The sequence below is a fragment of the Chelonoidis abingdonii genome, chromosome 1, assembly GCF_003597395.2.
Source record: "Chelonoidis abingdonii isolate Lonesome George chromosome 1, CheloAbing_2.0, whole genome shotgun sequence".
Taxonomy (NCBI): Eukaryota; Metazoa; Chordata; order Testudines; family Testudinidae; genus Chelonoidis; species Chelonoidis abingdonii.
Genome location: NC_133769.1, coordinates 190,796,821 through 190,819,368, shown reverse-complemented (window position 1 = coordinate 190,819,368; position 22,548 = coordinate 190,796,821). Strand labels below are relative to the sequence as shown.

The following is a 22,548-nucleotide window of genomic DNA, read 5'->3' as shown; positions in this document are numbered from 1 at the left end:
TGAACAACAACCAAAAACTAATAGCACACACAGAAACTTCCCTCCCTCAAGATTTGAAAGTATCCTGTCCCCTGATTGGTTCTCCAGTCAGGTGACAGCCAGGTTTACTGAACTTGTTAACCCTTTACAGTCAAAGAGATATAAAGTACTTCTGTGCTATTAACTTTTCTTATCTGTTTATGACATGGTGCAACTCTGCAAGCAAACACATCATACATAGCTGATTGGATATTGAATCTTTTCCCCTCTCAAGAGTTTGACAGGACTTTGCATTAATTATAATAATAAATTTAAGCAGAACAATTACAGAAGTTCCTTCTCTCACCTACACTGGTAATCAGCTACTCTTATGACATTGTAATCCCACTATTTGCATAGTCTTCCACCAAAACCAGGGAAATTAGGATCTGATACTCTTAATAAAAAAAAAATCAAAGAAATCTGTCCCAGCTCTCTCTATGCATTTTAAAGAAACAGGATAAAGAACACAGGCTATTTTTCCCCTTCTGTAGGTAACTTAATTCAAATTATTTGTTTTCTTTTTAAAAGAGAAACTCAATTCCAATGGACTAATTCACTATCCATCTCCATTTTATTTTAGAGGCCCTAAATATCATGTGCTGAAGGACAAGGTTTGAAATGCATATTAGTTAGGTGCATAAGGCCTAGTAAATTTTTAGAACATCTATTATTGAAAACTACCTTAACCAGTGAGACAACCTAATTTATTCTAGAAGGGTCAGAGAAAGCAAAAAGAATACACACAAGGGAGAAAGAACAAACGAGAAGCAACTAGGGAATTAGTGAAAACAATTGGCAAAGATGCAGTAGGGAAGAAACAGATAGGAAAAGTTTGCTTTTCCTAGTACTAAAGAAATCCAAACTTAATATTAGTGAGAATTTGAGAGGGTAAGGAAGACGAATCCACAAAAAGAAAAAGGAGAAAGGTAAACAGAGGGAAAGAATGTGAAAATAAAACAAGTGGAAAAGAAAAAGCTATGGCTGCATTTAAGCATTTTATTTACATAGCTATATTTAATTTACTTTCCCTGGAAAACGTCCAAGAATTCTTAAATTTGGTAGGTTTGGAGTGCTTGGGCAAAAAAGGAAGAGATGAGATAATATTGCTGCTTACACTTCAGGGTATCAGGTTTCAGAGTGGTAGCCCGTTTGTCTGTATCAACAAAAAGAATGAGGAGTACTTGTGGCACCTTAGAGGCTAACAAATTTATTTGAGCATGAGCTTTTGTGGGCTAAAACACACTTCATCGGATGCATGCAGTGAAAAATACTGTGGGAATATATATATATACACAAGCAGAGGACATAAAAACATGGGTGTTGCCATACTAACTATAATGAGAGGAATCAGTTAAGGTGGGCTTTTTTCATGTCGTGTGTGTGCGCGTGTGTTCCACTGCATACATCCAGTGAAGTGGGTTTGGGCCCAGAAAAGAGACTAATAAATTTATTTGAGCATAAGCTAAGGTGCCACAAGTACTCCTCATTCTTTTTACTTCAGGGTATGCAACTATTGTGGGTAATAAGGTAGATTTTTTTGAACTGAATACTACAGTAGCAGAAAACATATACACTTTTAAAGAATTGTGTAGGATATAAACCAATCCCTTAATTTAAACCTTGGTAGGCAAAAAGAGTTTTTCCAATACATGTTTTACCGAGTTGTGCTACCAAAGAAAATTATCTATATCTATTTGAAAGGCTTAAAGGTCAGCATGAATGCTAAAAACTGAGATTTACAAGTTAACTTCCACAAACTCTTTTTGCTGATTGCTGAGGGATTACAATGCGAGTCAGTATCACACTATAAAACCTCTCCCAGTCAGTGGCACTCCTAAATTCCTGCTCAGCATGAAACAAAACAGATCCACCAGGAGCCTAGTACACATCAGATATGGCTTATGGCAACTTGTAAAAAGCACTACTGCACAGGAGCTGTATGATGTTGGTGAGAGAGTATTTTGAGGCTGTGCAGTAATCCAATAATTGAGTATTCTGGTAAGTGTAAACACCAGTCTGTGTAAGCTCAAAAGCTTGTCTTTTTCATGAACAGAAGTCGGCCTAATAAAAAAAAAATAAAATAAAAAACTACTTCACCCACCTTCCTTGTCTCTCTAATATCCAACACTGCTACAACAACCCTGCAAACTAAAGAAAAGTAGCAGCTCTAAATGGCAAAGTATTACTGTGCAGAGATCATCATCATAAAATTACTAGCACAAATTATTTCTAAAGTACATCTAATGCTGTACAAACTCAGCTATTAGCAAGGCTTTCCAATACACACAATCTGCAAGCCTGTTATTTTGTAAAAAGTTGAGGTAAAAAGTTTTTTACTTTGTTTGCCACCAGGTCCCTCTGTCATTTTTTGTGGGTTTTGTTACATAGTGGATTATTGCAATATCCTAAACCTGGAATTTTAAATTGGTACACAATATAATGGCCTGATGATAATAAGTGGTGATTCTCAATGGCAGCACATGACACTTTTCTTCTGCGATCTACATTGGATGCCTATTGGTTTTCTGGATTGAACTGAAGTGGTTTTGACCTATGAAGCTCTAGAGTTTGTGACCTTACTTAGGCCATGTCTATACTTACAACTAGATCAGCACTCCTGCAATCGATGCAGCAATGTTAATTTAGCAGATCTGCTAAGTCAATGGCAGAGCACTCTCGTCAACTTCTGTACTCCAGCTCCCTGAGAAGAATAAGGTAAGTCAGTGGTACAGCATCTCCCATGAACACAGCACGGGACCTCAGTTATGTCAACTTCAGTTATGTAGTTTACATAGCTGAAATAGCATAACTTTTAGGTCAACTTACAGCTGTAGTGTAGGCCAGCCCTTAGAGACTACCTCTCTCCTTGTACTGTACTGTCATACTTGTGACCAGTGGAGACGCTGAAGCTGGATTCCTCTGAATTTAACAGAGGGAGCTAGAGTGTTCTATGTGAGTGGACTGCAGTTCTGAAACAAGCTTCCCCTCTCCCCAATATAGGCCAGGTCCATTGACTTTGAGGACACACTGGAAGGTAAATCTATTTGCAAGGGGTGCCACAGAGCATGAAGTTTGGTCTGTGTGGATGGAGAGTTCTGCTGGCTGTTAGTTTTACTTTTCTTTTTGCAATTTATGACAGGGGTACCTAGGGCTCTTTTTATTTTTGTATACAAATCCAAAGTAAATGTAATCATGTTTTCCTATTTTAAAGAAATATTTTCCCTTGTGGCTGTATTAAAGGATCACACAAACAGGAGAAATGGATGCATACAGGAGAAACTGTGAAAGTGGCAAAATGTGTCTATGCACAAAGTAAAGAAACTGAAAAAAAAATATATGTTCTCCTCTAATTTGTTATATCTTGGGTGCTACTTGTAATAAATAGAAGGTGCAATAGTTTCAGTCAATATCATGATTACTGACAGGAATCTCTTTAAAAAGTTGCATACTCCAGTGGCAAAGACTTGCTAAGTACGTACTATTTTTGTCTCTACATTTAGAACATTAGAACGGCCGTACCGGGTCAGACCAAAACGTCTATTGACAGTAGCCAATGCCAGGTGCCCCAGAGGGAGTGAACCTAACAGGCAATGATCAAGTGATCTCTCTCCTGCCATCTTTCTCCATCCTCTGACGAACAGAGGCTAGGGACACCAGTCTTTACCCATCCTGGCTAATAGCCATTTATGGACTTAGCACCATGAATTTATCCAGTTCCCTTTTAAACATTGTTATAGTCCCAGCCTTCACAACCTCCTCAGGTAAGGAGTTCCACAAGTGACGGTGCTGCGTGGAAGAAGAACTTCCTTTTATTTGTTTTTAACCTGCTGCCTATTAATTTCATCTGGTGACCCTAGTTCTTGTATAATGGAATAAATAAATAACATTTCCTTATCCACTTTCTCTACATCACTCATGATTTTATCTCTCTATCATATCCCCCTTAGTCTCCTCTTTTCCAAGCTGAAGAGTCCTAGCCTCTTTAATTTTCCTCGTATGGGACCCTCTCCAAACTCAATGATTTTAGTTCCCTTTTCTGAACCTTTTCTAGTGCTAGAATATCTTTTTGAGGTGAGGAGACCACATCTGCTACACAGTATTCGAGATGTCAGCGTACCATGGATTTATATAAGGGCAATAAGATATTCTGTCTTATTCTCTACCCCTTAATGATTCCTAACATCCTGTTTGCTTTTTGACCGCTCTGCACACTGCGTGGACATCTTCAGAGAACAATCCACGATGACTCCAAGATCTTTTTCCTGACTCGTTGTAGCTAAATTAGCCCCATCATATTGTATATATAGCTGGGTTATTTTTTCCAATGTGCATTACTTACATTTATCACATTAAATTTCATTTGCCATTTTGTTGCCAATCACTTAGTTTTGTGAGATCTTTTTGAAGTTCTTCACAATCTGCTTTGGTCTTAAACTATCTTGAGTAGTTTAGTACCATCTGCAAACTTTGCCATCTCACTGTTTACTCCTTTCTCTAGATCATTTTATGAATAAATTGGATAGGATTGGTCCTAGGACTGACCCTTGCGGAACACCAGTAGTTACCCTCTCCATTCTGAGATTTACCATTAATTCCTACGCTTTGTTCCCTGTCTTTTAACCAGTTCTCAGTTCATGAAAGGACCTTCCCTTTTATCCCATGAGCTTAATTTACGTAAGAGCCTTTGGTGAGGGACCTTGTCAAAGGCTTTCTGGAAATCTAAGTACACTATGTCCACTGGACCCCTTGTCCACACGTTTTTTGACCCCTTCAAAGAACTTAATACATTAGTAAGACACGATTTCCCTTACAGAAACCATGTTGACTATTGCTCAACAGTTTATGTTTTTCTATGTGTCTGACAATTTATTTTTTAAACTATTGTTTTGACTAATTTGCCCGGTACTGACGTTAGACTTACCGTCTGTAATTGCCGGGATCACCTCTAGAGCCCTTTTTTAATATTGGCGTTACGTTAGCTAACTTCAGTCCTTGGTACCGAAGCCGATTTAAAGGACAGGTTAAAACCTTAGTTAATATTCCGCAATTTCACATTTGAGTTCTTTCAGAACTCTTGGGTGAATGCCATCTGGACCCGGTGACTTGTTAATGTTGAGTTTATCAATTAATTCCAAACTCCTTCTAGTGACACTTCAATCTGTGACAGTTCCTCAGATGTGTCACCTACAAAAGCCACTTTAGGTTGGGAATCTCCCTAACATCCTCAGCCGTGAAGACTGAAGCAAAGAATCCATTTAGTTTCTCTGCAATGACTATCATTTTTAAGCGCTCCTTTTGTATTTCGATCGTCAAGGGGCCCCACTGGTTGTTCAGCAGGTTTCCTGCTTCTGATGTACTTAAACATTTTGTTATTACCTTTGGAGTTTTTGGCTAGCCGCTCTTCAAACTCCTCTTTGGCTTTTCTTATTACACTGTTATTACACTCTTGCACTTAGCAATTGTCAGAAAAGTTATTTCTTCTCAGATTAAAGATTAATAACTTGAAATATTTATAGATAATTTAGGCTCAAAACCTGCAAACAGCTAACTTGTGCTTAGCTTTACTCTTGTTAGTAGTCTCTACTGCTCAGGCGAGTAAAGTTAACATGGGTGTTTGCAGAATCTGTGCCTTAGGAAGTAACTCCAAAGTGAACAAGGGCCTTTTCTAAATACTTTGCTTGACTATCATTAAAATAAATTTGGAAGTGAAAGGACAATAAATGAATTTAATCTTTACCCAATAGTCCATTCTTTTTGTATCTATCCCTGTATTCACAAACTGTTCTGAACATTTTTGAAGCTCTTGTTCCTGAGCTGGTTTCCTAGCAACATCAGTAGTTGATGACCTTGCTCCACAGGGACATAGTTATCAAGTTCAGAAGCACAGAACACTTGTATTCTTTTCATTACTGTAGGAAAGCAAAGATTACAATTCCTTTTGTACAACCACTATCCAACAGAGTTATAAAAAGCTTTATCAACAAAGCAAGTTTAAGTATAGAGCTTTATCTATTCCAGTATCCAGGATCTTCAGATTCTGGAGAACTACTTAAGATGCATGTTTGATAACTTTAGTTTGATTTGATTTGGACACATTTAAATGATCCAACGTGGTGTGGGTCAGTCTGCAATTAAGTAAAAGCCTCCCGATTCCAGTAGAGCAATCTACACAAATTTAATGGAGGCAGACAGTGTGAAGCAGAGTAACAAAACTGGGATCTTGGCAACAGAAGGAGCACTACCTCCCTATCCCCTAGCAGGAAAGTCAGTGTCAACAAAAAGAACTGAATAGTGGCACCAGCTATACACTATACTAAAATAATGCCCATCATCCCCCGAATGTCTCTACATCTAGTTCACTTTAGGGGCTTTTCTTTTTGCTCTCATTCAACCAGATGCATCCTGATTTTCCTCTCAGCTCCATGTTTCCCGTGCCACTAAGGAGATTGAGACACATTGCAAAATCCTATATTTCTTTTTTAAGCCCTTGCTGACATTTACAAGGAAAGAGAGCAAGTCACTTTTCATTTTGGGCATGTCAGACATCTGTCAAAGCATCTAGAATTTTAAATGTAAGGTAGCAGTTTATCCAGAGGACAGTAGGTTTTTGGCTGTCCAGAGCTACTGGACAATAGACTTTCTTAGCATGTGGTGAGCTCTATGTCAATAGTGTAACCAAACTTATTCAGTAACACAAATTACTTTTAGAGGTGACATGAAAAGGGGTTCTTTACGATGTATCAAGGTGAACAGAAAAAAAGGAAGGATTAAGCAGCTTAAAGAGTCATAGAGGGAAATGTTTGTATTTTAAAAGGGTCTGTTTTCCCCACTTATTTCATTAAGTTCAACAGTAATAGTTTGACTGGTGATCACTCCCACCTTTTAAATAAAAGAACAAAATATATGAGGAAGTGATAAAATTTTTTCAGTAGCCTATCAGAGGAAGTTAAGTTATCTACATAGGTTCATTCTACAGAAATCATACATTTAGAGTTTTGAACCAAGAATATCCTCTACGTTCTCCTGACAAAGGACTCACTCTTTAGACGGGAAGAGGCCCTCTTGCAACAAGTTTTACAGTAGGGCTGACAAACTAGCAGTCCTCGGGATCCTTCTCTGTAGCTCACAAGCTCATTCCACCCCACCCTACACAGTTCAAATGAATAGGAGCAGGAGGAACTGAAGTGGGAGCTCATGCAGCTGACTGGGCACAAGCACCCAAGTCCCTCCCCATCCCATGCAGAAGCTCTTTCAGGAGTCACCGCTGCCACAAGATAGCAGCAGGGGCTCAGCTGTGGCTACACCAAGGAAAGCACCACAAGGAAAGTCTGCAACTCCCCGTTCTCACTCTGCCATTGAGCTCCACTGCACCAGACAGAGAGCTCCACTGCACCAGACCTCACCCACTGAAAATGCTCAAGCAAGTAGAAATGAGAAGGGATATTCTCGCTGGGGGGAGAGGGGGGATTTCCAAAAACAAGGTAAAGTTACCATCACTGTTTAGCTGAGATAGTGATTAAAACCTGTCCTAAACCATACTAGTATATTTCCACTATTGTTACCATTCATAGGGCTTCACTGATGATAGCTAATGGTAGAATAAATACTGAAATTCCAGTATAAATATAGTTCTGAAGTCACAATTATGAGTTTTGAGAGAGATTATATTAGGCTTCTTCCCTCCCTGATTAATTATTATTTCTATTACCATCATACTTAGGAGCCCTGGTCTTGGACCCCACTGTGCTAGGAGCCGAACACACAGAACAAAAACATGCACCCTATCCCCGCCCCGCACAAGCTTACAATCTACATACAAGACAAGAGACAACAGATGAATGCAGGTCTGTCGCATCTTATGCTGGGGTTATGTTCCGCAGTCAGCATGTAAAGCGAAAATCGCGTATAGTCAAAATTACATTGAGTGTAATGGTGGGAGGAATTGCCAGCTACAGGTACAGTATTAAAACTGTTGTTTTTCTCTTTTTTTTGTTTTTTGCCAACTGCGTAAAGCTGAAATCGTGCATGTCAAATGTGCATAAGATGCAACAGACCTGTACAGACAGTTCGGGGAGTAAAAGGAAATGATGAGACAATATTGGAGAGACAGTGTATCAGCACACAAGCAGCATAACAATTGTCAATTTTTGTAAGCACCACAGGAGAGATTGGAAAGAGGATAATGAGGCAGTTTTTCGTATGCTTGTGAGGAACTCCTCTCAAGCATGAGGGGAAGGCCTGGGAGAAAACATAAACGTGCTCATTTGAAAATTTCACAAGTGAGCAATGGAGTCTGGCAGATAGAAAATCTGCACCTCAAGAGTGACCCTGGAAACAGCAGTGCCTCAATTATTCACATTCTGGGGGCTTCAAACTCCCTGGGATTCAGCAGCAGGATTCCCTCACAGCAGTCCAATGAGAGGCAAAGAGGAAGCACTTGACTTGATCTGTGACAAGGGATCAAAATCAACAGGCTGAGAGAATGATCTTTGCAGCAGCATTCATGATTTAATTATTGTTTCTCAGATACATAAATAAGAGATTAGCACGAGAGTCAAATGACTGACATTCAGTCTTAGGTCTAACATTACATTATAAAGGATGCCTGTTAGAGCATGCTACACAGTTAAGTAACAAAATGGTTTATACAGTAAACTTCTTTAGTCACCTCTTGTGTTGAAATTTTTCATGCTTCTCAAAATATTAAAAACTGAGAAAATTGCGGCAAAATCTATCTATCCATCCATCCATGTCAGAGCTCTATAAAGGCCAGTTCCCATTTAGCCCCCTCCCTTCCCCACTGGCTTCCACACACAAAGACGCTCCTTGAGTGTATAAGCTTTACAACCACCATTTGGAAAAGGCTTGCTTCAAGGAAGGCAAACTGTCATGGCTTTGTTTAGAATTGAGTTTTTAGTTTTGCAGACATGAACAGTTAAAACCAACTCCCTCGCTTATAGAATATAAATTAATTGTAAAGTTATCTAGGCATTATACATTAAACTACACACAAAAAGAATGAAAGATTTTTTGTACAGAAACAGCTGTACCGCAGCATAAAGAAACTTCTGTCAGCTACAAGTCAGATTCACTTCATGATTCCACAATCAAATTCACACTTTCACTTTGAAAATGTGTACAGGGAGCATTTCTAATTTGTGCAGCGTGTCATTTGCAGTCTGCACTAACAGTCTCAGGTGCAACTGCTTGTCTCTCCAGCTGTGCATAGACTCAATACTCAGTGAAAACCTCCTCTCTGCTTTTACATGTTATGCAAAATGCAGCAGACATAGGACAATTGCTATATTAGCCAATAAACAAGCCATTGCAAGTCGGGCATCCACCACCTGCTTTCAGTCTCCTGGCAGCATACCCTTCCACTGCCATCCTTAATCTACTGAGCATACCAGTGAAGCTGCATTTCTTCAGGTTTGTGTAGTTAGGGAAAGGTTACAAGCCATTGCAAAAATGCATATACCTGGTCACCTGGAATCAGTGGGGACGCAAAAACCATCTATGCCACTTGTTCAGGAAGAGCAGCATTCCCCTATACTAACCCCTGAGAGATCAACACATTTTGAAAATTCTAGCATTATGTACACTGCCTGGTCACCCAATGTACACATCCATGAACCTGCCATAGTGAGCCATTAAGGCTTACAACACCGTTGAATAGTTTGAACCTCTTTCCAATATTATACATTTAGATTTATTTGAGGCTGCCATAAAATGTGCACATAAATTCAATACCTCATGCAGTTTGGGAGTCCCAGCTATTTAAATCCTTAACCATGCACCCCTTCAACACATTATATGCCCTACAAATGACCAAACTTCACTCATCATAGGCTTCCTACTGTCAAAATGGTGCCATATAAGCAGCAACTGTCCACGGTAGCCAGCGTCCACAGGGCAACTACTCTTTTCCACACAAAGGGGAGCTCTTATCCATAAGGTCTGGAATTCCACAAAGGAAGATACTATAAAACCCATTTCATTCTCAAGTTATGCAGATACTGCTGCTCATCACAGGCTTCAAGAACTCAGTCTGTAGTTATGATCCAAACACAAAAGTGATGCTCTACCTACTGACACCACCATCTGCAAGTACAGTGCAATGTTGTCTACTCCAAGCATGATGAATGCATGACTGGTGAATTACAAATTCCAAGAACTAATCTTCCTTCTCAGGCTGTCTACAGACAGTGCTAAAACATCCTCCATCCACCATCTCATAGAAGCCTCAATAGTTTCACAAGAGTTCCAGCAGAAAAAACTCTTCTTGTTAAGCAAAGAGAACCAAGTCTTCACCTTTGACTCCATTTTATAGAAAGGACTAGGAAATGGTACCAGAAGTAGGGACCCTATGGGATTTTCCCCAGTAAATTGTGGGGAGGGGGAAAAGAGGTCAGACTTCAACATTCCCCCACCTATTCACCCACCTTTACCTTGGCTGTAAGATGGCCTTTTGGAAACTCTCAGAAACCCACAGCCTCAGACAGCTGTGCCAGGATCTGTGGGATAGGTACCCCAAGGGCAGATAAATTGTCATCAATGGTACAGCACTAGTGAGAGTTTAGGGCAGAACTGCAGCTGACATGCATCTGAAAAACCATAACTAGTGTGGACATTGTACTGCTAATATTTACACTGATGCTATCCCACCAGTTCAATTACAAAGGGTTACATGGTCTATTGTAGACAAGGGCATTTAATTTAACCACACGTACTACCAGTGTAATTTCAAATCGCATAGTCAAGAGATACTAGAAACATGTATTCCTGGGTTGATCTGTATGTCACATAGACATATCTAAATTCTGTTATACCTGACATGTTGCATTTGTCATATATTATCCCACACAATTCCCCCTCAAAAAAAATCAGGACAAAATCTCTCTGATAACCCATAATTCAGCTGTACAAGACAGTCAACTCTGCCAGCCCACAATCCATTCGCCCACCTTTACCTTGTTGAATATATAAAAACATTTATATTATTAGTGCTGCTCAAGTGGGATTTTACAAGACTACAATAATAGTCAAGAGGATCACCACACAGAGAATCCTCAAACCACTGTTCTTTATCTAGAAATGTGTCTCACTGTAGTGATACGGCAGCACTTCTGATTTACTCCCATGTATCCCAGTCACCTGGAAATCTGCAAACCAACACAATTTTCAACTCAGTTACATTGAATCTTAAACTTAGTCTTCAAGAGCAAGGAGCAAAGCCACTTCAGTCTCCATTTACAGTAAATGTTGCTAGTTTTTCTACTTATTTATATTACAGAATGTCTAACTAATGAATACAGTGAATTTTTTAGAATTAATAGCATTTCAAATGGGTGTTAATGGACATAATAGATTCTGTGGGTCAGCCATTAGCTAGTAGTACACGTGGTTTATGATCACACTTTACCATCTTATGCCTGTATCATATTCTCAAAATAGGTTTAGGGTCAGGTCTATATTAGGAGCAGCTTGCCACGATATCTGTATACTATACCAACACCACACTCCTAGCATGGACATAGTTTGTATTGTCAAAAGCACGTTTTTGCCAGTATAGCTTATTCCAACTACACTCTCTCAGCACTCAACTCCAAGCAAAATAAAACTATACCAGCAAAGTGCAGTTTTGCCAGTATAACTGCAGGTACACTAAGGGTTTTGACATGGGTGCCTACTGCTCTCTAGGGCAAAGGAAGAAAAAGCAATAGGCAAACAAACAAACAAAAGCAAATCAGACTAAATTACCTTTAACATTCACAATTTCAGAAGCAACTACCTTCTCTACTTTACGAACTGATTTTATTTAGCAAAAGTGAACCTACTGAAATATTTTTAAAAATCTACTTTTGATTGTTTTAACCTTAAAATGTGCTAGCATACAAAAATAACCAAGTATAGACTCTGTAAAATGTGGTATTCTGACCTCAAGCAGACCTGGTTAGAAAGAATGACAGCACAGAGGTGTTAAAATGTTTCGTTATTCCGGAACTGCTAAGAGATAAAGTGAGTCCAAGGGTACTGCCTGTGGTGATGGTAGATGGAGGAGGGGATGAAAAAACAAAAACAAAAAATAGAAAAGTAGTCAGAGAAAGGTCAATATAGATCACAAATTAAACAGTTTTAAGCTTACTATTTGAAAATTTCCCCTAAGTCAAGGGAAGATTTATCTGTAAATACTAAGCCAAGGTATTAATGCAATGTTTCTCAAACTTGGGATGCCACTTGTGTAGGGAAAGACCCTGGCGGGCCGGGTCAGTTTGTTTATCTGCTCCGTCCGCAGATCCAGCTGATAGCGGCTCCCACTGGCTGCAGTTCACTGCTCCAGGCCAATGGGGGCTGCTGGAAGTGGTGGCCAGTTCGTCCCTCGACCAGCGAACTACAGCCAGTGGGAGTCACGATCAGCCGGACCTGCGGATGGGGCACGTAAACAAATCGGCCCGGCCCACCAGGGGCTTTCCCAAAACAAACAGCATCCCAAGTTTGGGAAACACTGTATTAGTGTATATATCATAACTGAAGATTTGAAGCAGGAACTCCAAATTTTTGCTGAAGTGGGATATATTTTTCCTTCATAAACAAGAAAAGTTAATCTGGTGGATTTGTTCCAAATAGCTACTTATAATAAAGATTATTTCTTATCTACCTCAAAAACAAGAATTCAACCTGTTAAGTTACTTAAGAAGATTATCGGCATGCCAGTGAAGCTTGTTTTTAAGGGGAAAAAAAATCACCCAATTGAGAGAAGAGCCAACTCTAGCCCTGGTCTACACTACAAGTTTAGGTCAAATTTAGCAGCGTTAGATCGCTTTAACCCTGCACCCTTCCACACAACGAAGCTATTTTAAAACAGATTTTTGTACTCCTCCCCAATGAGAGAATTAGCGCTGAACTTGACATCCCAGGTCAAATTTGGGGTAGTTTGGACTCAGTTTGACGGTATTGGCCTCTGGGAGCTATCCCAGAGTGATTCATTGTGACCGCTTTGGACAGTACTTTCAACTCAGATGCACTAGCCAGGTACATAACAGAAGCCCCGGGAACTTTTGAATTTCATTTCCAATTTGGCTAGCATGGCAGGCTCATCAGCACAGGTGATCATGCAGTCTCAGAATCACAAAAGAGCTCTAGCATGGACCGAACAGGAGGTACTGGATCTGACCACTGTTTGGAGAGATGAATCCATGCTATCAGAATTTCATTCCAAAAGATGAAATGCTAAAATATTTGAAAAAATCTCCAAGGGCATGATGGACAGAGGCTATAAGAGGGACCTGCAGCAGTGCTGTGTGAAAATTAAGGTGTTCAGGCAAGCCTACTAAAAAACCAAAGAGGCAAATGGTCGCTCTGGGTGAGAGACCCAGACATACCACTTCTATGATGAGCTGCATGCAATTCTAAGGGGGTCCCCGCCCACCCCGCCATAAACGTCTCCCCCTTACTCTCACATTGTGATTGTGGAGCACACAGCAAGCAGTAACATCAATGGGAATATTGGTTTCGCTGAGGTCTAACCAAGTTAGTAAACTTGGCCAGCGAAATTTTAAACGTCCAAATACACATTCTACCACCATTCTGCACTTGCTCAGCCTATAGTTGAACAGCTCTTGACTACTGTCCAGGGTGGCTGTGTATGGCTTCATGAGCCATGGCATTAAGGAGTAGACTGGGTCCCCAAGAATAACTATAGGCATTTCAGGATCCTCAACAGTTATTTTCTGGTCTGGGAAGGAAGTCCCTTCCTGCAGCTGTTCAAACAGACCAGAGTTCCTAAAGATGCAAGCATCATGTACCTTTCCTGGACATCCCATATTGATGTCAGTGAAACGTCCCTTGTGATCCACCAGTGCTTGCAGCACCATTGAAAAGTACTCCTTGTGGTTAATGTACTGGCTGCCAGGGTGGTCCGTTCCCAAGCTGGGGATATGCGTTCCATCTGTTGCCCCACCACAGTTAGGTAATCCCATTGCAGCAAAGCCATCCACTATGACCTGCACATTTCCCAGAGTCACTACCCTTGATAGCAGCAGCTCAGTAATTGCGTTGGCTCCTTGGATCACAGCAGCCCCCACAGTAGATTTACCCACTCCAAATTGATTCCCGACTGACTAGTAGCTGTCTGGCACTGCAAGCTTCCAGAGGGCTATCACCACTCACTTCTCAACTGTGAGGGCTGCTCTCATCTTGGTATTCTTGTGCTTCAGGGCAGGAGAAAGCAAGTCACAAAGTTCCATGAAAGTGCCCTTACACATGCAAAAGTTTCCCAGATCCTGGGAATCATCCCAGACCTGCAATGCTATGTGGTCCCACCAGTCTGTGCTTGTTTCCTGGGCCCAGAATCGGCGTTCCACAGCATGAACCTGCCCCATTACCACCATGATGTTCAAATTGCCAGGGCCTGTGCTTTGAGAGAAGTCTGTGTCCATATCCTCATCGCTATCGTGATCGCGCTGTCTTCGCCTCCTCACCTGCTTTTGCAGGTTCTGGTTCTGCATATACAGCAGGATAATGCATGAGGTGTTTACAATGCTCACAACAGCAGCAGTAATCTGACAGGCTCCATTCTTGCCGCGGTATTGTCTGCAGGAGAGCAGAGTTGCAGCGGAAGCGGTGGATGACGACGGATGCCACGAGAATAGATTTTTATACCGAATGACGAGCGGACTTGCAAGGTCGATCCATGGCACGAGGAGAGCAGAGCTGCGGGAGAAGCAGTGGTTGGATGATGACGGTTAGCAGTCCTACTGCACCGTCTGCTGAAAGCAGTATGGCGTCTGCACAGAAAAAAGGTGCGAAACGATTGTCTGCCTTTGCTTTCATAGAGGGAGGGGCGACTGACAACATGTACCCAAAACCACCCATCAGGCATTGAGAGCTCAACTCAGAATTCCAATGGGCAGCAGAGACTGCGGGAACTGTGGGATAGCTACCCACAGTGCAATGCTCTGAAAGTCGACGCCAGTGACGGTGCTGCGGATGCACTCCGCCGACTTAATGCACTTAATGGGGACTCACACAATCGACTGTATAAAATCGTTTAGTAAAAATCAACTTCTATAAATTCAACCTAATTTCATAGTGTAGACATATTCTCAGCAAACAATCCTGGAAATCACCTAAAACCAAGGGTTGGAAAAGAAAACCCTTTACCAGCTAATGAACCAGAGATAACGCAGTGACTGAAAAGTATTCGCCCATTCACCAGTAGCAAGTAGGAAGCTTTCCCAGGTAGGTTGCATGGAGAAGGAGCTCACCAACAATTTCTGAAGAATGTAGGCTTTCATTTTAACATTTCTAGCTCTTACGATTGCAAAGATATGTTTCCATATGTGAACCAATTCAATACTTGTCTTTGAATCCAGAAAACAGCAGCAAGTGAAATTTAGTAGCTTGGTCAATTTCACTGCTGCTTTACAGAAACCTGAAAGTAACCCAAATCTGATATGAACCACCTACCAGCTGCTTGGGAAAGTGAAGAAACAAAAGTAGTCACTAAGGCCTTGTCTACACTGGCAAGTTTCTGTGCAGTAAAGCAGCTTTCTGCAGTGTAACTCCTGAGGTGTGTACCTGCCAAGCCACGCAGTGCACAGAAACTGTGCAGTTGCAGCGCTATAAAAAAACCACCTCAACAAGAGGCATACAGCTTTCTGCACCAGGAGTACAGCGCCTTGGTACCACAGTAGACACCATGGTCAATTACAGCACTCGGATTGGTCTCCGGGGGTGTCCCACAATGCCTGTTCTCACCTCTCTGGTCATCAGTTTGAACTTTAGTGCCCTGCTTTCAGATGACCAACAGTGAGTCCCACCCCTTAACTGCTTGGGAATTTTGAAAGTCCCCTTCCTGTTTCCTCAGTGACACATGGAGTGGTCTCAGCACATCTTTCCAGGTGGCCAGGCCTGCTCCATGCATCAGGCGATCCCCCTTTGGAGCCATGCTGAGCTGCTGGACCTCATCAGCATTTGGGGAGAGGCTGTCCGGTCCCAACTGCACTCCAGCTGCAGGAATTATGACACCTATGGACAGATTTCACAATGCATGCCAGAATGGGGTCATGATCATGCCACACTGCAGTGCAGGGTCAAAGTGAAGCAGCTGTGGAATGCCTACAACAAGTTGGGGGTGGCAAACTGCCACTCCAGTGCTGCGCCCACAAGCTGCCGATTCTACATACAGCTGGACGCGACACTGAGTGGCAAGCCAACCTCCACTGAGAAGGCCACTGTGGATACTTTGTTGGCTTGCATGCCAGTTGAGACTGGACCAAGACACAAGGAGGAAAACTGGGAAAAGGATGTGGAGGGGGTGGGGACCCAGAGGCAGATGACTCAGAGGTCAGAGATGCATGCAGCCAGGAGCTCTTCTCTACCCCGGAGGAGGCTAGCCAGTCACAGCTGACAGAGCTTGGCAAAGTGCAAACAGGAGAGGAGGCCCCTGGTAAGCGGCTTTGATTTCGGGAATCGCTGAAGCAAGTTGTTGGGGGAAGGAGGGTTGCAGAAAGCAGGCTTGTGTCTCTGTATGATGCGCATAACACCACATACCTAGTCTGAGAGGCAGAACAGGGTGTTAATTGACTCCCTCACTTCAGGGGAATCTGCCTCACAGATCTCTACAAAACTCTCATGGAGATACGGGGCAATCCATAGCTTACGCTAGTGGTCCCAAACCTTTTCCGTGGGCTGGGCGCCAGACGACTAGCCGCCAAGGACCATGGCCACCGGACAAGTAGCCGTGAATCGGTCACTGAAATGCTGCCGTAAAGGAGTGTCATCAAGAGGAGTCGCCGCTGAAATTCGGCAGGATTTCGGCAGTAGCGCTTCTTGACGTTGCCACTTCTCGGCAGCATTTCAGTGGTTGCTTGTGCAGCAGACAGTAGGTGGGCACACATGGATGTCCCAGCGGGTGCCATGGCGCCCGCGGGCACTCTTTGGGGACCCCTGGTTTACACAAACTCAATAAAAGGTTAGTACTTTAGCAGTTAAATTTTCAAAAGACTATCTGTAATTATCATATGTTCACCATCCATCTTCACACAGTTCGTACCAGATTGCACATGTACCATCCCTACAGAATAAGCATGATCTATTCCAAGGCTGCAAGAGTAAGCAGAACTCTCCCTGAAATTGTTCCTCTTGGTGGCTGGGAGTCTGCTGTGCCAAGCACCAGAACTATGAACAGGGAGCTCTGAATCCTCCACTGCTGGTGCTCAGGCAGCATGGAGAAGGAACTAACTTGACTGGAATGCAAAAGGATGATGAGATGGAGGGAAAGTGAAGTGAGACTGAGATAGGAGCTGTGAAAGAAGAAAATGATTAAGGGGTCAGGATGTAAGGGTCTGTGACTATTAAAGTACAATCCAGAATTGAACCCAGGATTATACTGTCTCAACAGTCCTCTGCCAATCAGCAAATACACGGCAAAGTGTATGGGTCGCCTCCTTCCAGTCTGGTCCACATAAAAGATTACAACCTTTAGTCCCTTAGCTTAAGAGGCAGAAGTCTGTGCTTTAGAGCCAAACTCCAAAGATTCCAACCCCCTAATAATGACCAATTTTGGTGTCATCATCGAGTCCCTGCAGGCAAAAGGTGCGGGGGTTGGGGAGGGAATAGAGCTGCATTTGTGCTGACTGTTACAGATGGATTTTTCTTTTTCATTTCAATGCGTCAGCTAAAACTGTTCACCAACATTTGTTGATTTAAACCAAATCCAGCTATGCCTAAACACAGGAGAGATGTGAACAAACTGGAGAGAGTCCAAAGGAGAGCAACAAAAATGATAAAAGGTTTAGAAAACCTAACCTATGAGGAAAGGTTAAAAAATGAGCATATTTAGTCTTTAGAAAAGATGTCAAATTAATAAATATATTAAGGGCTGTTATTAAGGGAACTGCAATCAATTGTTCTCCATGTCCACTGAAGTTATGACAAGAAGTAATGGGCTTAATCTGCAACAAGTGGGATTTAGGTCAGATGAAAGAAAAACTTTAAAAGGTAATCAAGCTCTGGAATAGGATTCTAGGAGAGGTTGTGGAATCCCCATTGCTAGAGGTTGACTTGGTCCTGCCTCAGCCCACAGGCAGGGCTAAAACATCCTCCCCCTTCACCACCTCATAAAAGCCTCAACAGTTTCACAGACATTCCAGCAGAAACAACTTCTTGTTAAACAAGGAGAACCAAGACTTCACCATTGGCTCCATTTTATGGAAAGGACTAGGAAATGGTACCACCATCAGGGAACCTATGGGATTTTCCCCAGTGAATTGGGGTGAGGGGGAGGAGGAGAAAAGGTTAGACTTCTCAAGATCCTTTCCAGCCCTACTTTTCTGTGATATTTTCCCCCCGTTTGCTTTAAAAAAAAATTAGGAAATTTCTTCCAAAAAAAAAAAAAAAGCTACTTTATGACAATTTAAGGTTCCAAAGTCAAGTACTCAAAAAGTTAGGAAATGCCAGAATTAAGGTTGCCTGTGCAGCCTTAATTCAGACCCCTTGTGGGTATGCCTTATGATATATAGCTTTTAATTACATGATCACACACTTTTTTCTTCACATGACCTCTGCTTAATTCAGTGCACCGGATAGGCAGTGTCCTAGAAATGAACCAGGGTTGCATAGAAAATGAGGCTATTGTCTGTAGGACTTCTGCATCATTTGTTTCAGAGAAGCTGGAATGAGTGAATAAAGCAGGGGACCACAGAAAGACAAGATAGTCTCATGAAAAAAATCAGTTAAATGCCACCCTGGAGAACTGACTTCTATCCCCCCATCTCCTACAGGGTTTCTGTATGATGCTGGACAAATCACTTAAGCCCCGGGTAGTCAATAGGCGGACTGCGGGCCAAATGCATACTGCCAGATACTTTTGAATGGACCATGAAATCTTTTTACATACGTTTCATCATTACTGTTATTGCTGTGTGAAAAATGTTTCTCTAGAGTCTGGACCTTGACTATGCCTTGACAAAAAATAATTGACTACCCCGACTTAAATCAGTTTATTCACAAGTAGCCACTAATTGTTTGTTCCAAATCCTAATTGTTCAATCTGACACATTTGGGGGCTTGATTTGCAGAAGAGATGACCATTCACAACTACAATGGAAGTCAATACAGCTCTGTTCTGGACATGTAACATGTCAAATTCTCTGATAAAAATCTATCCCCTGGGGCTTCGAACTGGGATCCCAAAATTAGCAGGCTCTCTTTACCTTAATCTCTTTGTGTACCAGTTCCTCATCTGTCTAGTGACAACAGAATACCACATTACCTCACTGAAGTGTTATGAAAATAAATTAATGTTTATGAAGCAGATTGATATTACAATGATGAGCTCTGTAAGAAAAGCCAATGAGGAACTTAATTCTGTATTCAAAGCAGAGCAAGGGTGTACAATAAGTTAGACATGGGAAAACAAATCAAATGGTGAGGATAAAGCCAAACACTGAATAGCTGCTACTCATGAAGTTAATTAGAACCCATTATGAGCACAGGATGAGGCAAGAGACCTTTGAAAAGATAGTTTTTAATTACATGACCACATGATATCCTAACATGTACAACAAAGGGGCTGAATTAAAGTTGGAATATGCAGCATTAATTCTGTCATCTTCTAACTTTTTGAGTGGTTGACTTTACAACCTCAGCATTCTTTAATATTTTTAATGTAATACTTATATTTTAATTTGAGGTGGAGGTAATAGACATATTTGCAAGTCCACTTAAAGATGATTGGAATTTGAAAACTATACTGTATCCATAACTATAGCATCTCCTTAACTGAATACTTGAAGACTAAATCACTGTCATAAATGAAAAAAGATTATCTGAAAAAAAACTTCTCTATCAAAATACTGAAAATAATCATTTAAATATTCCTTTCCTTTAAAGGAACATAAAATATTTTGCATAAAACAATATTCTTAATTGGAAGAAGGCAAATACAAGACAAAAAGCTGAAATTTACCTTCTTTATGAAATCTAAATATAGACGTACTGAACATTGATTACTGCCCTTTCCAAATTCATTTTGAAAGCAACTGTTCTTCAAATCACCTTTAAATAAAGACAGATCTGAACTATAAATTGTATTTCCTGCTACTCGGTTTCAAATTAACACTAGCACATTGTGTCATTTACTTCCATTTTATGATAAAATATCAACATGATGTGCTAACAATTGTCAAATTATAGGGATTATATACACTGGCACAGTTTAATGATTTGCAAAGAGAAAGTAATGTTGTAAGTATTTTTCCCTATATACAGAGTTTTCACCTGAATCAAGTGTTTTGTGTTTATATATAAAATTTGTGCTCAAACTTCACTCTGGACAGAACTGTCCAAGAAACTCAACGAAAACAAAAAGTTTCTAAATGCACAAAATTAACATCAATCAATCTAGATTATACACAGTGCCTATTCTAAGTACATGGAAAATATTTTTAAATGAATCTTAATTAACAAATGTAATATATTCAGTAAAACAGACAGCAAAAAGCAAACCAGCCATGTATTTTTACATTAAGTTGACAAGAAAGTTTCCAACTACTCATGCATTGTCACACAAGAGGTTAGATTTGGAGATTCTATTATAACAAATTTTGATCCCATGAGTAATTCCCCAACACAGCTGTGACATCAACAATGGCATTAACATTTCAACAGGAAACAGAGAGTCTCATCCTAACGCCCCTGAAAAGTATTTTTTCTAACTTTTAACCTCCCCAGGTGTTTCATAGTTATTTTGTATTACATCGAAATTGATGGAAAATTGTACAAAATATCGGAAAGCTCTGAAAACAGGAAGTGTTTCAACAGATAACTGTAGCAGTTTCCTAAAATTAGGTGCAATTAACACATCACTTTGATAAACTTTATTACAGGATCGAAAATAAGTGTTTTAGGCAAACTATAGTGAACACATTTTAATGCCATTACCTAAAATTTCTATAATTTGTAAAATAACTGCAAATACATTGAAAGAATTAAACTATGCTTATCCACCTTTTAGCAGCCAAAAGGGTGTCAAAACAAGGACAACATGCCTGCTCCTTTTACTTAATTAAATTTTGCTTTTGCTTCATACGCTGCGAAAAGATCAAAGTATTTCCAAGTAATTTAAACTTTTTGCTTTGACTTCCACCCCAGCAATTTATTCATAACGTTGTAAAAGTTACTCGTTGAGAAAGTTAGCTCTGCCCTGAGCTTCTCATTTCATCCACATTTCCTACATTGCAGGTTACGGCGCCACATTTTTACACGGATCCAACTGAAAGCCACAGAAAGACCAAAGCACCGAAATGCGCTGGAAGGCGCCACGCGATAGCTTTTTAAGGAGGAACAGGCTGGATTAGCGCAGAGGTGGGTCTGGGCTCCGCGCCGGGCGCATCCTGCCCCGCTGACAAAGCCACTTTCCGACTGAAGGATCCCGAGGCACTTTCACCGGCTGGGGACGCGGCGCACGGAGGGGACAAGGCCCCGGGCAGGGGCACGGAGCCGGCGGGTGGAGAATCCGGCCCCTCCGGTCCCCGCCCGCAGCACACACCGGACCCGGCGAGCCCGCCTCTGGGGGCACTGGGGGAGGCGGGGGGAGAAGCATCGTGCTACAAACGGCACCCGGGGAGGAGGTGCCGGGGACAGCAGCCCCCCAGCCGCCGAGGCAGCCCCGAAGCCTGGCCCCGACCGGCGGGGCAGGGGGGAGAGGGGCGCGCTCTGCCCGGCCGGACACACGATGGGCGGGGGGCACCCCCACACCAGCCCCCGCCCGGCTCTCACCTGCGCAGCACAGCAGGAGGCTCCCCAGCAGCGCGGCCAGCGGCTGCAGCTCCATGGCGGGGCAGCGGCGGTAGCGCCTCGGCGTCCTCCTCACAACACGGCGACTCCCAACGGACGCTCCCAGCAGGTGAACGACGGCCCGTCACTTCCGGCCGGCCACAGCCCCACCGGCACCCCGCGCACACACCGCTGCCCCCTCCCCCGGGACACACACACACACCCCAGCCGCTGCCCTGGGACACACACACACACACCGCGCACAGGCACTGCCCCCTCCCCCGGGACACACCCCCCCCCCAGCTGCTGCCCTGGGACACACACACACACCGCGCACAGTACAGGCACTGCCCCCTCCCCCGGGACACACACCGCACAAGCACTACCCCCTCCCCCCTGGACACACACAGAGTACAGGCACTGCCCACCCCTTTCCTCCCCCTCCGAGGACACACACACCGCACAGGCACTGCCACCCTCCCTCCCTGATACACGGGCGGCTACCGCTTCCCAGGCACTCCCCTGAGCAGAGACTAGAGACAAAGACAAGGAGGAGTCTTTGTGGCACCTTAGAAACTAACAAATATATTTGGTCATAAGCCATCGTGGGCTAAAACCCACTTCATCAGGTGGCCAGGAAAGCTTATGTCCAAATAAATTTGTTAGTCTCCAAGGTGCCACAAGGACTCCTTGTTGTTTTTGCTGATACAGACTAACACCGCTACCACTTTGAAACTAGAGACAAAG

The 22,548-nt window shown here is 42.2% G+C and overlaps 1 protein-coding gene across 2 annotated transcripts in view; it reads right to left on the bottom strand.

The window, feature by feature from the left end:
* The window catches only part of CXADR (CXADR cell adhesion molecule), a 51,944-nt gene extending 30,022 nt beyond the window's left edge, over positions 1-21,922 (bottom strand). For both annotated transcript variants that reach the window (XM_032763894.1, XM_032763893.2), the window contains exon 1: positions 21,805-21,922. In XM_032763894.1, coding sequence (XP_032619785.1) covers positions 21,805-21,859 — 55 coding nt within the window. In that variant the 5' untranslated portion in view covers positions 21,860-21,922. The remainder of the gene's footprint in view (positions 1-21,804) is intronic.
* Between the last annotated feature and the right edge of the window lie 626 nt (positions 21,923-22,548).